General features: G+C 35.1%; 1 protein-coding gene across 13 annotated transcripts in view; it reads right to left on the bottom strand.

The window, feature by feature from the left end:
* Nucleotides 1-17,752, bottom strand: part of MYCBP2 (MYC binding protein 2) — a 281,569-nt gene that overhangs the window by 45,555 nt on the left and 218,262 nt on the right. For all 13 annotated transcript variants that reach the window (XM_074387566.1, XM_074387567.1, XM_074387568.1 and 10 more), the window contains 7 exons: nucleotides 12,806-14,449; nucleotides 11,752-11,921; nucleotides 10,796-11,040; nucleotides 7,138-7,305; nucleotides 3,586-3,743; nucleotides 2,278-2,477; nucleotides 1,003-1,152 (listed from right to left, as the gene is read on the bottom strand). In XM_074387566.1, coding sequence (XP_074243667.1) covers nucleotides 1,003-1,152; nucleotides 2,278-2,477; nucleotides 3,586-3,743; nucleotides 7,138-7,305; nucleotides 10,796-11,040; nucleotides 11,752-11,921; nucleotides 12,806-14,449 — 2,735 coding nt within the window. The remainder of the gene's footprint in view (nucleotides 1-1,002; nucleotides 1,153-2,277; nucleotides 2,478-3,585; nucleotides 3,744-7,137; nucleotides 7,306-10,795; nucleotides 11,041-11,751; nucleotides 11,922-12,805; nucleotides 14,450-17,752) is intronic.

Genomic DNA, 17,752 nt, shown 5'->3' with positions numbered 1-17,752 from the left:
CTTGTATTTTTTTATTTGCTTGTTTTCTGTGCTGAATTCTAAATAATTTCTGCAGGTCTCTTATATTTAACCAATTTCTTCACTGACATGCTATAAAATCTCAAAACTGACTGTTTTTTAAAAAATATACTTATATTTTTACATGTTTTCTTTAGTTCTTTACCAAATCTGTCATTCTTTATATTTCTTCTTACAATTTCTTCTCATAAAGTTTCTCACTTATTTCTTTAAGCATATTAAACACATTATTCTACATTTACATACATAATCCCAACCACTGAAACTGTTGAGGGTCTATTTCTGCTGCCTATTGCTTTTGGTAGTTCTTGCTCATGGAATCTTGTTTCCTTGTGAGTTTTAAGAATTTGACTATGATAATGCTGTCTGATATCCTTGGAAATTATCCTAAAATGCCATTCACATAATTTCAGAGTGCTTGGAAATATGATAAATGCCACCTAGATTACTCTTTCATTTTATAGACGTGGAAACTGAGACCTGCAAGTCATACAACTACAACAGGGTAGAAATGAGGCTGAACTTTGGCTCCTAGTGCCTTATTTCAATGCTCTGTCCATTATATAGGGCTGCTTTTTATAAAATCCACGTCTCTTCAAGCTAAACATTTTTGAATTGCATGTTCCTAAAGAGTATCATTTTTACCACCCAATTTTATAATAATGTTGAAAATGAGATTGAATCTCTAGGTAATGCTGCTGTTTATCTATCATATATTATATGGTAATAGTATATATCTTCCAGTTAATTGCTTTATGAATGGTGTTTAATGAGAAATCAGATGTAACGGTCAGCATTTTTGCTAGAGACAAAAACTTTCCCTAAGTATTGTTAATACTTTGCCCATAGCACTAAAATATTCTTTTTGCTTTCAAGTTAGTTAGATCTGTGAATGATTTCATGCAAATTATTAGACAATATGAAGATATAGTGCCAGTTTCTCTAAAAAATATACAATCGAAACAAATTTAAAATCTCATTTACTTGTTCTGAATTTTCTTTGTTTGTTTTGTTTTCTTCATCTTCTTCTTCCTCTGGTTCCACTGGTGCAGGAGTCAGTGATGCCACAAAATGCCACAGAATATCATGGAGAGAAGTGGTTTGGATGACATTACACAGAAGCCAGTTGAAAGCCTGAATAAGTAACAGTTAAATGAGTTCAAGATAAAAATAACATACATGAATTTAAAAAGTACTCAGAAACAAAGTACCGCCATGGATAAAGGGTTCAAAAAAAGATACTAGAAAATTTCATTTTTTTAAATTAAAAAAAGTAGTACCTTATAGTTTTACTTCTTTTTTTTTTCTTTTTAGGAGACAGTGTCTTGCTCTGTCCCCCAGGTTGGAGTACAGTGGTGTGATCATGGCTCACTGCAGCCTCAATCATTGAGGCGCAGTGATCTTCCCACCTCAGCCTCCCAAGTAGCTGGGTCTACGGGTATATACCACCAAGCACAGCTGAATTTAAAACTTTTTTTTGCAGAAATGAGGTCTCATGATATTGCCCAGGCTGGTCTCAAACTCTTGGTTTCAAGTGATCCTCCCTCCTAAGCCTCCCAAAGTGCTAGGATTATAAGCATGGGCTACTACTATGCTTGGCTCCTTAAAAATCTGACCTTTATTTCACCGAAAGCACACAGAACTTGAAACAGTTAATACTTTGGTGTTTTAATTTTTTAAAAAATGGAGAAAACAATTTATAAAATATATTACCAAAGTACCTTTTCAAACCACTTTTTACTTCAAAAATTCTTTTTAACATTAATTTATTCAAGCACATTTTTTCCAACTTGCATCTGGATGAACACAAAGTGTATCTCAAGCTCTACGCAAGCAAACATTTACTTACTGTAGGTTATTTATCATACTCGATAAAAATAAAGATTTACTATATATAGGCCTCTGATATACAGTAATTCTACTATTTCCAGAGACTGAAGGCCCAGAGAAGTTCTTACTGGTCAATTTAGAATTACTCTGTCATTTCATTCTAATAAAATGAGATTCTGAGTATAAAAAGCTTTTAAAAAAAGATAACCTCAAAATTCAAATAGTAAAGCAATATAGAAATAAATTTCTTTAGAGTGCTTAAATACGAAATTCTAAATTTGTTTATATTCATAAACTTTAGAGTCTAATTTTATATGAACACTTGATGCTTTTCATTGGCTAATGTTTTTTAATTTCACACAATTTCTGTTGGTAAAAACGTGGCATCATTAAATGAATGAATCAGTAATTTCATTAATGTACTCATACCTCCATAGCAAAAACTCGACAAGCAGATTTCCTTAGGGCCTGTTTCATTGCTATTTCAAGACCTTCTAGATCATGATGTTGTATAACAAAAGCTAAAACTGGCCACTGGAAATTTCGTTCTCCTTTAGAAAGAGAGCTGTGGGCTGAGATTAGCCGAGAAAGCTCAGGAGATGGATGTCTCAAGAGGGAAGAACCAACTTCTATTAAAGAAAAAGAAAATTATTAATTTCATACGTGGTGCATATATATTTAATAATAATATCTAGCACATTCACTTTAGAGCCTTTGTTGTTGCTTTTTGTTTTGCACATGACATAAATCATAACAATTTCAGCTTCCACTAAGGAAGAAACCAAGGCTCAGAAAGATTAAGTATGTTACCCTCTGAAAATCATACAGCCATTAAGTTGTACAGGTGGGTTTTGAATTCAGAGCTAAATCTGAAGTTTACATTTCTAAAATACTCTAAAAGCTAAGTGATTTATATTCCCTTTAAATGAAATCTGTATCTTATGTGCATCACTTTCTAAAAGATGGCTTTGTAAGAAACATGTTTCAATAGGAAGTAAAAAATATTTATTGAATGAACGTACAAATTGCTGGGCAATTTTCAGTAATGTTTTTCTTAGACGTCTGCAATAAGATACGTAATCATCTGACTATAATTTTTAGGCCAAAGCTTCCTTTTAGCAAGTGATCTGATAATTTATCACTGTATTATTCTGTTTTTCTTGGGTTTCTTTAATTATTCTTGAGGTAGAATCCTCAGCCCCAATTTGGGGCTGTTGAATCCAACTGGTCCAGATCAGATCATGTAACCCTCTCTCTCTTTTTTCTTTTCCTTTCTTTTCTTTTTTTTTTTTTTTTTTTTAACTGATTAAGGGCTATTCATATCCCCAAAGTTTTATTATCTACTTAGAATGATGACAGCTACAAGAGTTATAAGCTTCTGTTGGGGTGGAGAGATAACTGAATGTGTATGTCATTGGAACTCCTGGTCCACAAAAGTTTAGTGGAAGGGATGATGGTTCTAACATTTGCCTTAGATACCTAACAAATAAGATGGTAAAGGTCAATTTATTTTGAACAATCACTGAATGATCTCCAGATTTCCCTTCAACTGAGATGCAAAATTTAGAGACGTACACTCATAGCTGTGTCATACAGAAGGAATGTCAGTCACACATGAGAAATTATCCTATGCCTTTTCCTTCAAAAATTAAAATTTAAAACTTATATGCAGATAAAACCATTTTCTTTTTTATCTGTAATAGATCACTCAATATTCTTTTTTGTCCTCATACTTACCAGTGTCTCCACTGTTAACTCTTCTTCTAGGAATGGCTTTAACTCGTGCAGGTAAAATGGAGTGTTGTTTATCATATTCAGAAGCAACAACTGAGTATGATCTTTGGAAGACAGTTCTCTTTGCAAGATCAGTATCAGTTATGGGACTGGTTTCTAAACTGTAGATGGAACAAGATGACAGATACAAACTCAGAAGAACTGAATGAAATGTAACTATACTTACAATAATGTAGGCAAATATGTGAATCAATATTTCATGTGGAGAAACAAAATTCAAAGCCAAATTGACAATCTCTCTTTAAATCATAATTTGATCTTTTCGAATGCAGTAACATTTTGACTGATCTCAGCATTGTATCTTAAAACTTGTGGTTTTCTTAAATCTACTTTGCATTTTAAATGAAAAAGAAGAAAAGGCTTCTAAGATCCTTTTAAAATCAAAAGTAATTGGACTGGAGTTCATGTGTCATAATATTCAGGAAAAACAGGCAGATATGATCATAAGTGCACCAAATAGAAAAAAAAAGGATATGTACACATGAAAACCTAATAAAATAGAAAGTAAAATTTGGTTCCAAGGTTTTCTTTTGGCACTTCAGTGTTCTGTTAGGTTTCTTACTCCTGCGAAATGCTGCCCAAAGCCTGCAGAGAATGGCTGCATCAAGTTATAATGAGAAGTAATCAACTGATTTTTGGCACAAGTATTGTATTATACTTACACTCTATAAAAGAACTTGATGGTTTTATTCAGGTTTAAGTAACTAACAGCTTTTCTATTTATTAAAACAACATAAAAACATGTAAACAGTTATTGAGAGCTATATAATTTCCTTTATTGAGAAATAGAGAAATACCTTCTCATTTCTCTAAAACAAATTTAGAATCTATTCTTTTCATGAGCTCCTTTTTCTGTCACCTCAATTCAAATTGGAGTATTTTTGCTCACCTTGGGTTCTGGAGTATTTTCCATTGTTCAAACCATGTCAGAAATCCTGTGTATTTGGTAAAGTTGTCTATTTTCTAATAGATGGCTAACTGCCTGGGTGTTTTCTTTACTCACCACTTCTTTAAGCTTAAGAATATTCTTGTTTGAATAGACTATAAATACTGTACATAACTGATCCCTGGATGTTAGTTTAGGCTGTTTGGTTCTAGAATGACTAGAATACAGGGAAACATTAATTTAATTCACTTTATAGATGGTGTTACTATAAGGCACACATACTTCTTGTTTTCAGAGGAAGTTTTCTACTAACTTAAAAAAAATCATTACACAAATTTAAAAAGTGACTGTTCTTACAAAAATAATAATGCCTGTGAAAGAATTCAAGCAACATGAGAAAATCCAAAGAAGAAAGCAAAAGATGACATCTGCAGCTGTCTTGCCTTCTGTACGATGGTTAGCAACATCCCTGGCCTCCACTCACTAGGATGTCCACTCAACTAGTCCAGCTGTGACAAACAAAGGTATTTCCAAACATTGCCAGATGTCAAAAGGGAGGCAAATATCACCCCAAGTTGAGAACCACAGATTTAATAAATTCATTTATTCATCAACTTTTTTTTTTTTTTTTTAACAGATGGGGTCTTGCTCTGTCACCGAGGCTAGCGTGCAGTGGCACAATCACAGCTCACTGTAACCTCAAAACTCTAGGCTGAAGCCATCCTCTTGCTTCAGCCTCCAGAGTAGGTAGGCCTGCAGTTATGTGTCTCCACACCTGGCTAATTTTTGAAATTTTTTTTTTTTTTTGGTAGAGACAGGCTCTTGCTATGTTGCTCAGGCTGATCTCCAACTCCTTGCCTCAAGTAATCCTCCCATCTCAGCCTCTCAAAGAACTGGGATTTATAGGTATGAGGTAATGTGCCTGGTCCTCATCACCTTTTTAGATAACTTGTGTTTGTCAAGATGTTTTTTCAATAACTCAAAAATGACATATTTCCTGGATTATTGTATGTTTCAGAATGTTTCAACCTAACTGAATATAAAATCCTTAGGTCACAGTTTCTTTTCTTTAGGATTTTGTAAACATTGTACTTACAGGCTTTGGTTCCATTATATTTTCACTATATACTGCATAGTCTTTAAAACTATGCTTTTCATTAGTCATTTGATTCATTTGACTAACACATAATTAATCATGGATTTTGTGGCAGAGCTGTGCTTTTTAAGAAAACCATAATGTTTTCAAGAGCTTTTATATTTGAGTGTGTCTGACATTGGGTAAAACTTCAAAGGTAATGCTTTCTTTCTTTTGGAGCTCTGGAGACATTGTTTCATTTTTTCTTTAACTCAGAGTTGCTATATAGAAGCTTAAATTCATAACCTAACTGCTTTTGCAAGATGACTTGTTTATCTCTGCTCAGGTACATGGAAATGTCCTTTTTTATTTCTTGGAGTTTTGCTAACTCAAGGTATTTCTTAGAGTTACTTATCAAAATTTCCTTCAAATCTGGAAATTCAGTACTTTTTTATTTTGAGGATTTAAAAAAATAGTATAGCTTAAGCAAGGTTTTAATTGTATTTGTTGGTTTTTCTGCTTCAAAGACAATATTCTTATTGCCCTGTTTCTTGTATCTGTTATCTTTGCTCTCATTGTTATACTCTCTGGCCCCTCCCCTTTTTTTTGCTCATTGTGATGATCTCAAACCTGACATAAATCTCAAATTTATGTCAATAATTCAATTCGTTATTCTAAACATTTCTAATTAATTTATTAGTTTTATGATGGTGTTGATTTGGTCTTCATTCTGTCCTGTTAGCTTTTTATGTGACTTACATTTGAACTTTCATTTGATTAAATGTATACCATTATCAAATTTGCAGTACTACAGAGTACTTAGGGAATTTTCTTCTTTTCCTTAAGGTGACTTTTCTTTCATATTAGGTTTTATCTCTGAGGTTTGCATTACATACTATTTATTTTTATTTTGCTAATACTTAAAGTGGGCAACTCTGTTTCGTTCTGTTGTTTGTTCTGATAAAGTAGGAGCAGATTTCCCTAGATTTCCTTTCTTCTTATATTTGACAGGTTTTATTTCCCTCCCACAGATGAATGGAGATTTATTTAACATTTTATACCAGGGATTATTCTGCCTAGTTGGGTGTCATCTCATTTCTGTATTAGTACTCCCTGGAACCTCAGACTTGCTCTAATTCAGTACACAGTTGCAGAGAACAGAATTATCTATGAGATTTCCAATTTCTACTGGAAACAATAATCCAAGAAGTTTAAGATTTATTTTCGGTGTCACTGCTCCCAGGAAAACTCAAAGTAACCCTTCCCTATTCTGATTTACTACAGCATTCAGTCGTATCATATAATGTAATCTTTAATTCCTTCATTAAGCTGATCTCTTCTCTCCAACTAGTCTGCCTCTCCCCTAAAGGACCTTACCTTAGTCATGAACATGTATGCTTTTCCTTACTGCTCCAACAGTTAGCAGAGCTGACTCATGGATGTATTAAAGAACTTCTACAGGCCTCTTTTCTAGTTCAAAGTCTTTCTTCCACCAAACACTAGCTATTCAACAGAGAGGAGAGAACTAAAATACCTTGGTGGCATAGACTTCATATTGCTCTCTGGCTCCTCAAATACGTTAGGACTTGCATCAGGAGTTACTGATATATACGGGGCAGGTACAGATGTTGAACGTAGATATCTCATTTCATCCTGGAATAGGTTGTCATCTTGATAGCCCACAAAATTTTCATGATGATGCCTGCATTAAATCAAATCCAATAACTTAAAAGTATGATGGCCATACAGATTCTCTCCATTTTTAATCTCCTTCATGACAGGAAAAGCAGCACATGTAAATCATAATTAAAGGCAAAGTATTAAAATAATCGTATAGACGTAGGTAGGTGAAAATAAAAGTCTGATAATTTTATTCATTGATATTCCAGGTACCACAAACGTTTCAAATTCAAAATTGAACTAATTTTCCTTCTGAGAACTTTTCCATCTTCCAGTGTTTTGGTGAATGATCCCACCAACTATCCAGGTGCTTCAGATAAAATATTTCCAGTGCTGCTGTAGGCTTAGCCCTTAACCATCACCATCATTCAAGCCCACGATATTAGGTTTCCTCTCACAGTCATTCTCTCTTCTCATTCCCTATCACTGTTGCCTTGGTTCATGCTTATTATTGCTTGCACAGATCACTGAAATATAGGCAGTTACTTTTTGGGTAGGAACACACATAAGATCATATTTGAAAAATATTAGATATATGAAGTCTGTGGTTCAGGGTGGAGTCGGTGCCCATTCCCCAAAGAGCTAAAAAAAATTTATAATTATGCTAAGTTAGCACTTTTCACATGTTTTACAGTTTGATTCTTTCCTTTTCAAAAAGAACAAACAGTTGCTAACCTAAGTCCATTGAGTGGTGTGACTCACACTAAAGATCTGTTGTATTTGGCATACCTGATGATTTCCATCTCAGTCTCATGTGTACTTAGTGTCATATTTTCATTTTTGTTGCTTATTCATTTTACTGCAACAGTAAGCATAAAATTTTAAAAACCACACAACTCTGCTACACAAAGAGGATACTTTCCAAAATGGAACTGTTGGTTGGCAAGCCATGTCAGCAGGCAATACCTAGGTATCTTCATTTGTCAGCTGATGAAAAAAATCTGATTTTGGTATATGAAAGCCTGTTTCGGAGTGTCAGTGCATAATGTGTGAAAGTATAGGCTGCACCATTCAAGTCTAATATTCGAAAATAGAATATTAACTGGTTTCTCTTTATCTCCAGTAATAGACTTTTATATAGTCTCCACATTAGCTTCCATATTCCACAGTGATCTTTTAACTGCAAACCAGCTCATTTATTTTTCTGTTTAAAATCCTTCTACTGTTTCCTCTGCTCATGGGATAAAATGCAATCTTAATCTGGGCTACAGGGCGCAACATTACTTGGGTTAACGACTTTGAAAGGCCTTTCACAGTTTTCCTTCAGTAGCCAGTGCTTTAACAACCCCATGATTCCTCAAATGTGTAATGAGATTTGTGTCTTTGCTCACCTGGGTTATTCTTCCAAGAGTTGCTTTCTTCCTAGTACCTGCCTGCTAGATTTCTATTTATCCTTTAAGATTCTACTAAAGTGTCAGACCCTCTGGGAAGGCTTTCCTGATTTCCTTGGGAAGATGCAGATACTCTCCATCTTTGATGCTCTAACAGCATCCTACATCATAGTTTTCTTTTTTCCTTTCCTTTTCTTTTTTTTTTTAAGAGATAAGTTATTTATTGGGAACATTTGACAGAGCTTTTGTATATCATGGGAAGACTGACCTAGACATGGAAAAAACTAACACATTTAAAAAGTAACACAGTTTGACTCCATGGAAAACCAAAAGTTATACAATACAAAATGTCATCATCAGTTACTATTTGGTGTAAGAGTAACAATATTTACATAGTGCAAATAATAAGGAAAATATAAAATTCTGATCAACTGAAGGAAGGGTAAAGGGAAAGGAACCAACTTTCGGAAACTATATGGCTGTCAGATCAATGCCCAACATACACATGTCTTCCTCTGTATGTAAACCCTGCCTGGGGTGCTGAGAAACCATGACCCTTAACCTTCCTTCCTTTGGAGTCAGCAATCTCAACTTTCCTCTCTAAGTCTTAGCAGCTGAGTCATTTCATTAAAACTTAATCTACATTTTTCTTAGAATGTCTTTACTTCTGTGCGAATGACGGACTCCTCTTCCCAGGTCCACGAGGGGTGTGGCTTCAAATGCTAGTATTTCCTTTGAGCACATCCTCCACGCCTCCATCCGGGGACCAGAGGGGTTTCAAATACAAAGTTGTCTGACTTTTGGGCTCCTGGGCCAGGTAGAGAAAGCCAGGAGGGGCTCTTTTGTCCCAAAATCCTGCCAAAAGCTTTGGGAGGAGGGGACTCTAACTCAAAGAGTTGTGGACCAAGTAGCCAATCTGATGTCAAAGATCAATTACTCCAGAGGAAGTTGGAAAGAACTTCTCTCATTGGACAAGAACATGAATGGGGAGTGAATACTTCAAGAGTTAAAATTTCAGCTGCTCCTTACCTATACGGATTTCCCTCTCTGGGGTCCCCTCCCATGACAGCATGGGAGCTGTCTTCTTTCTCTCTCTAATAAATCACTTGTCAACAAAACTCTTTGGGTCCACGATATTTATTTAAAAGGCAAAGTCACTGCGCCTTTGGGCACTGTTTCTCCATTCTTTGGGGTTAGAGAGGCCAAGAACCTCCCAACCCAGGGAGATGGCTACGCTCCCCGGGTTACGTGAACTTACTTAGAGAATGGTAGCTACCCTCTATCTTTACTTCTGGACGTTAATATACTGCACATTCAAAAAAATTGTTGTTAAATAGATTGACACAGAAACCAATTAACCTTTTGCTGACCTTACAGGTCTTAGTATTTGTTGCCCAACAGACCTGGAAGGGCACCCCACCAATGTTTCAGAAATGGACCAACTCTCGAGGAAATGGGACAATGGCAGGGAAGAGCAGAGATGCTAAAGGACTGTAACGAGAAGGGGTTTAAGAAAACAGATCTGGAGGATGTCACAGGACGTACCCCAAGACACCACAGAGTTAAGGATCCTGTGAACAGGCCCTCTCAAAATCCTTACACCCTCCATACATGCTTCTATTGTAGCACTCCTCACACAGCATTTCAGATGTTTCACTGACATGCCTGACTTGACATCAGAGTATGAGTACATAGAAGCCAGGATTTTGTTATATTCATTCATTCAGGACCTTTTTTTGTTATACTTATTCGTTCATTAGGACAATGCTAGTAGGTACTCAGTTGGTACTCATTTAAATGGTAACAGAATGAATAATTTACAAAATAAAAGACTGCTACAGGAAGCATCACTTTCTTTCTACTTCAGCATTTCCCACTAACAGACTGAAGTCAGCCTACCAAAGAGTAAAAGATAGCTACAGTCTTATTTTCTAAGACATATTTTTTTTTTATTAATAACAATGCAAATTGATGAAGCATTTTTACAATTTTTAAAATACCTACTACCATAAAGTCATATGTCAGTCAAGGCAACTCAAAAAACAAATGCCTAGAAGTTTCTTTATAGTACAATATCTAATGAAGTATAGGTCAAATACTGAAATATCCCAGATATCAGTAAACAATCACTGTTAATCCAAAGGTGATTAAAAAAAAAAAACAAAAACAAAATTTTATTACCTAGCTAATGTCTGCAGGTAGAGACAAGGCATTTTCACAGGCAGATCCTCAGAAATGCCTTCTTTCACGCTGGGCAACTGAGATTGGAATGGCTTTGCAGGATGGTAACACAGAATGCTTGGTTCTGCTGCACTGCTCAGGGACAGCAGGAAGAGTGCATTGGCTTTAATCACTTGGTGAGCTTCCATAGTGGGCAAGGCACGGGGGGTCTTGACTTGCATTGGTTTCCTCCTAGATTGTTTGACCTGGCAAAGAAAAAAATCAAAGTGATCTTTCCTGACTTACATTAAAATCCTTGGTTTCCTAAGCTAAGTATTTTGAGTTTCCCATTAAAAATTATTAAACACTTGTAAAACTATTTTAAAATAAGAAAAGCCAACATTCACTTCATATTCATCCTGGGCTGACTGAGATTATTTTGTATCAAACACAAACTATACTTCCTTATTTTCTTCAGAAAAATTTAATACCTAACTAGTTAAATCTAAAAATAATTCATTTTATAAAGAGTAAATCATCTTGGTGTGTTACTCAGCAAAATTTTTTAGTTAGGTGTTCCACTGTAGTGAATAAGGAAAAGAGAGAATAGATATGAAATAGGAAAATAAAGGAGCCAAAAAAAGAGAAAGAGAAAAGAGAAGGAAGGTAAAAAGGAATGATCTGTATATGTAGAGAATAACAGACAATAATGAAGAGATACGCAAGAAATACTTGTCAATAAGACATATGTAGCAGAGATTAATTACCTAGTGTTATTCCAATATATGGCTATTTTTTAAACTTAAGAACAGCTGACTTAGTACAAATATTAAATTTGTATATGATTTTCACTGTAAAAGCTGATCTTTAATATCAACTATGTGGAATTATCTGATGTAATAATAATATCATAAAAAGGGATTTTTATAAAGTGTATCCATATCATTAAAAGTATGGCTCCGAATGGAATCAAATACCTTCTCCCTTGCAGCAGCCTGTTTTTCACGGAGGTATTTTTCTCTACAACGATCACATACCAGATACCATGTGCTTCCTCCTATGCCACCATCACCACAGTTACCAGCCCATCCTCCACAAAAATGCCCAATGCTATTGTAACCTTGTCCACCAGCATACCGGCCACAACCTTGAAACAATAACAAAAATAAATATTTAACACTTGAAGTGGCCTTAATAGCTTGATCCTTACTACTCGCACATTAACAACAGATTGACCTTCTCAAAGAAAGCAAAATAGTCAAGTAGATACCCAATTTTCAGGCTACTAACTATATCAGAAAAATAGGTTACCTGATCAAAAGCAATAGATTAAATCATGACCAAAATGTTAGAGATACTTAGTTTCTATTCAGAATGATTAAAAAAAAGATAGGCTATAGGTACATTTAGATATACTTAATTATGTCAATCAAATGAGACAAAACAAGTATAACAGTTCTATAACAATGATATATTTTCAGAAATCAAATATTCATAAAACATTTGAGGTATAATATGTAGACAAAAAAATTAACCAAATTTGTACTAGGTGAATTTGGACTATTAGTCAATGTTACAGAAATCCTTACATTTACTGAAAATGCAGTCTTCTTACAAAACAATGTCACTTCCATAGGAAAAAGCCTACAAAAATCAGTATAATCTAATTTAGTCTGCAATTCTGAACAGGAAAATACTAAAATCAAAGGAGATGGCCTGTAGGTATGGGCACGCCATTGTTTCTACTGTGTGAGACAGAAACCTTAAGGGTACCCTATGTGTAACACATAAGATTTTTTGAAACCTGCTACGGGAAAGTGAAATAGCACTAAATGACCTGGCCATCATACTATTAGAATTTCTTTATGTGTTTTTCACAAAACTCTGTATGGATAATGTATTTTAAAAATGACATTCTAAGATACTATAAATTTTCTATCCTTTGACATAATTCATAGAACAGCTCAAATGAAGTGATCAGGTTCATTTAAGAAAAAAGTACTTTCATGTACATTTGACAGTATCATTTACCTGGGTGAGCTTGTCTCATGTGATAGGTCACCGGGTATGGATGTGACTCCCCACACAGTTCACAGATGGTATCTTTCTCTGGTCCTCCTACTGCCAGCTGGGCCATCTCTCCAAACAAATTACCCCTGGGCCTAACTTCTGCCTTTTCTTTTTTCTTTTTTTCCTTTTTGGCCTTCTTATTCTCTTTCTCACACTCTTTCTTTTTAAGAACTGCACAGGATCCAGGACTTGGAAAAATCATATTCTGGGAAGCAGCTTTAATAGTAGCCAAAGAGATGTCTTCCCAAAAAGCCACCAAATGTTGCAAAGTTAAGGGAAGAGGAGATTTAGACTTCATTGTGTGATGCATGGACATTTCAAAAGTGCTCTCGGTTTTCCCATCCTCACATTTTTCATGCAGAGGTGGTTCCTTAAGCATGGACAACACCTTGTTTTTGTTGATACTACCCATCTTAGATATATCTGGTCCATGGGGTGCAATATTAAACATATTCAGTGCAGATGATATTTCTAATGAGTGTCTATTTTTTAACTTGGTTTCTTTTTCCTCTGCAGGCTGTTGGCTATTTAAACTACTCCTTATAGGAGCATGCTCTTTGGAAAGTTCAGGATGGAACTTCAGGAAAGAAGAACAAGCCATTGCATCATGTACTATGCCTTCATGCCAGAGGAATGAAGCGAACACGGCTCTGGCACATTCGGCCACAGAAGGAGACATAGCTTGCTTCGCTGGTTCTAAAGGCTTGGATCCCTCTCCTTTGAAAAGAAAACTTGATTTTTCTTTTTTGGGCCTGGTGTGTCTATTCGCACATTTTCGACTTATTTTGGGGGATGCTCTCATTTCCTGTTCATCTTTCAGTGGTGCTTTTCCAATGCTAAAATGAACTTTATTTGAACCTTCATCCACACTCTTAAATTCACTGCTGTCATCGCAGGTGCTGTCTGTTAGACTATTTGTTTTTAACGTACTTGAGGTGCAGACTTCGACCACCTCACTGTGGAGGTTTTCCTGTACCACATGGGGAGAGGGAGCTCTATTTTCAGATCCAGGGGAATCTTTAGAATCCTTTGGTACTGATTTTGGTTTTGGTGACGTTGACCGTCCCCTCAAAGGTTCTGTGAGGGGCATTTTCTTCTTGCGGAGGGTATCTGGATCAAGTGTGTAAGAGTCTGATTTGGAACGTTCCCGAGGAGGATCAAGTTTTGTCTTAACAGGAGCAGTGCTTTTTTGAGGTAGATTTTTATCATGTGGTGAGGAAGAGCGTGGAGAACTAGCACCCGATGGGCTAGACCTATTGGCTGGAAGAGTCTTTGGCTTAGGAGATGACAATCGAGAACCTGGTCCTGGGGATTCAGCTCTGGAGCTAGAAGACATCCTCCCATCAGATTTCAATGACTGCAAGGTGTTATGGTTGGGGGACAGTGACCTACTATGGGAATCTGACCTCAACTTTGCAGCATCAGATTTTAAGATGAGGGATTCACTAGCAGATAAACCTTCTGTGCCCCTTGGCTTCTTCTGATCAGCAGTAGTCCGGCTCACACGTCCATCAGGTTTAAGTGATCTGCTGTGTTTAGAGGACAGCTCTGATTTTCCTGATGTAGAGGCTGGTCTAGAAGATGTTGGGATGTTTCCTCGATCACCTGCACGGTCCATTTTATAGTGAAACTTATTAATAAAAGTATAACTTACTGATAGCCACTAAACACTGCAATTAAAAACATAGCTACAAAATTTATATTGTCATACATGTTAAAATACTTGAAGAATAAAGAAGGAGAAATATTTCTCACAAAATTTCCACACATCATTACACAACCATTACCACCAAAAACTATTTTCATGGATGCAAAACAGACTGAACAAATCCAGTGTGAACTATCAGTGATATGCCAACCTCTGCCCTAGTAGAATAACGCAGGAGAATTTCAATTCAGTGAAGGACTAGAAAGAGATAAAAAATATTTTTTTTGAATAGGAAATTATTTAATATTAAAACTTGTATTTTAAATGTGAAGTAGAGCTACATTTCCAGCAGAGTGATACCTTGCATCCTTAGGGCAATGGTATAGGTTTTGCTGAATTAGAGAACTGATTTTATGCATAGACACAATTACAATTTTCAAGTGTATGCATAAATACAATTAGGCTAATAAAGAGCTGCTTAAGAGGCACTCTGTTTTATGATCAGATTAGTTTATAATGAGCACATAAATGCCCTAGAGCAGTTATTTAATTATTTATAAACAGGTTATACTCCAAAAGTTCAGGAAGCTTAGCTGCTTAGAACTCACAGCTTGTGTCCCTTTGGAAACCAGAGAAACAGTGGATCCTCAGAATGAGTGTACAAGTCTGAACTGTGGACCCTCAAAACAAGGAGTCAGGAGATCAGGAGGACGAAAGAAAAACAGGATGAAAGGAAGAATCACCTCCCTTTTGTAAGGTGAAGCATTAGATATTACTGCATGGACATTAATTGTTTTTAGCACCCTTTCATTCAGTGTCTCTTCATTCTATTTTATGCCTTTCTTTGAGGCATTTAGAGTCAGGCTGCCTGTGCCCCAAGTAAATAGTACCAACTTCAACACTGCCTTTCCTCCTTAAAATAAAAACTTCTACTCTTAGTGCAAGTGATACCAGTTAGTTGTTAGGAGAAAAGCAATCTGACTGCAGGGTTTCAAGTGGTAGAAAAAGCTGAAAATCCATAAACCTATCTGAAAGTATTTATATTTTTTAAAAGAGAGCTCCTAGGAAATTAAGATGGATTTGTTAACTGGTTATAACTGCAGGTTTTTATTTTATTATTTAAGAGAAAAGGATGTAAACAAATTCAGGTGACGTAGCAAAATGTTTTTATGCTTGCGTGCATGTGTGAATTGTGTATGGTCACGCTCTAGTTCTCTATGGCTCAGGACAGTAGTGCTGGAGAATCTGCCCCCATCTTTGCCAAGGGCAAATTTTTGTCTGTTACTCTTCACTGATGTAACACTAAGAAGGAGTCCTGGAATATAGTAGGTATTCAATAAATATTTGTTGAATGAGTAATCATTCCAATTTTCTTAAATTTTTTTCTTTTGCTACTCCCAAATATTCAGATTCTCCAAGAGTCCCCTTTTTACAATTAAGGCTCCCAAGGCCACAGGACAGAGGAGACAGTAGTTATTGATGTGTAAGGGTTAGATGCTTGCAAGTTGTGTAATTCCATGGTGAAATAATAGTATATGTCAAATACCTTACTTAGGGAACACTGATAAACTAAATGCTTAATTGCAACATGCCAATATTCAGGATACTTATTCCTGTCCTTTGGATGAATAAAAGTAACTAAAACACGATGATTTTTAGTTTCTTGCAAAACATCATTATTCAGTCATGAACCTCCTTTATCATCTATGTGCTTTTTAAAATAAATATAGTATTAACAAGCAGCGCTAAATTTTGGGGAAAAAAAAGGGTTAAAAAAATATCCCAATATAGAATTCGAAATATCAATGCTATCTTCGGATAGCACGGATAAACAGGTGTGATCTATGAATAAGTACTCTCAAATTGTTCAAAAGTAGTTTAATAAGTTGCTGCCCACCTCATCTTATTGACCTAGTAATAACAGTATATGGCAAATCTGATAAGAAATTATATTTGGTAGATTAAACATCAGTAGTCAGAGCCATTAATTTTGAGTATGTGATGTTTGGAGCATTTGTTTTTTGTTATTAATCTGACAGCTGGACACATGTTTATCACCTTTATCATCACATTTATTTCAGAAACTGAACCATAAATAATGGGAATCTAGACAAACAGGTAGTAAGTCTTTTATATCTCTCTCTCCAAACTGAAAGAGGTTTTCTCTCTGATTAATAAAAACAGAACAACTTGTGTAGGATTTCTAACATAATGGGTAAGGGTTCATGACAAAGATTACCTATTCCCTGTGTCAGATGTGTCCTAGTGGCTGACCTGTGCAACAGCTGCATGCAAAGGAAAGGTGGATACATGCTGCTGCTGCCTGTATTCTAGGAAGGCATGCATTCATGACGACAGGTATTCACTAATCATGAAAACAGCTGCTGTGGTTGCCTGAAAAATGGAATCTGCCAAATATCAGGAACATCACTTGTCATATGTGAGCAAAGAAGTTTATTACACAGTGTTAGAAGAAATAGGCATTTGTATACTTTATTATAGCTCTAATAGTGGTGAATATTTTCTTAAGATCTGTAAGTGGTGACAGCTAAATATCTGTTGAAGTTTAAGCACATAAATAATGGCAGAAATATTTCTTTCTCAGATATATTTTTCAAATGATAAATACATCTTTTTGAAAAACTTATTTTTCCAAAATATATTCTATATATTTAAAAAAGACTATGCTTGTTAAGTGGAGTAAGCTCATGTGCTAACTAATTTATGTTTATCTTTTTCATTTGTGTGTGTTTCAAATGTTTTGCAACATGTTATTAAATATTACTAAAAATTGTTATGGTGTCTTTAAAATATCAATAAATATAAACAAATAGTTTGCTAAAAAATCTTCAGACAATACATAATACATTCACATTCATCTCCTAATTTATTTAATGACTGTATTTTTACATTTAAGTGATAATAGGTAAACATTTTTCTAACTTCAAAGGAATCCTAAAGAAATAATGACAGGATAGAAACTTAGGCCAAACAAATGAAATGTTATTAAACATATTAAATGTATTCATTCATTAATGACTCACATATTTTTTTCATGGAAAAATCATAAATTATCAGGATATTATATCATAAAGCTATACGTATATATCACATGGAATGATATATAGCATATATCAGGTTATATGATACTATACGCTATTATATACAGTACTATATCCTATACACTATACAGCACAGGTTGTACAATACTATTCACTATATTTTTATATTTCCTATTTATACATTTATAGTATCAATTG

This window comes from Saimiri boliviensis, chromosome 16 (assembly GCF_048565385.1).
Source record: "Saimiri boliviensis isolate mSaiBol1 chromosome 16, mSaiBol1.pri, whole genome shotgun sequence".
NCBI lineage: Eukaryota > Metazoa > Chordata > Mammalia > Primates > Cebidae > Saimiri > Saimiri boliviensis.
Note: the sequence above shows the minus strand (reverse complement) of the source record. Positions and strands in the feature narration are given on the sequence as shown.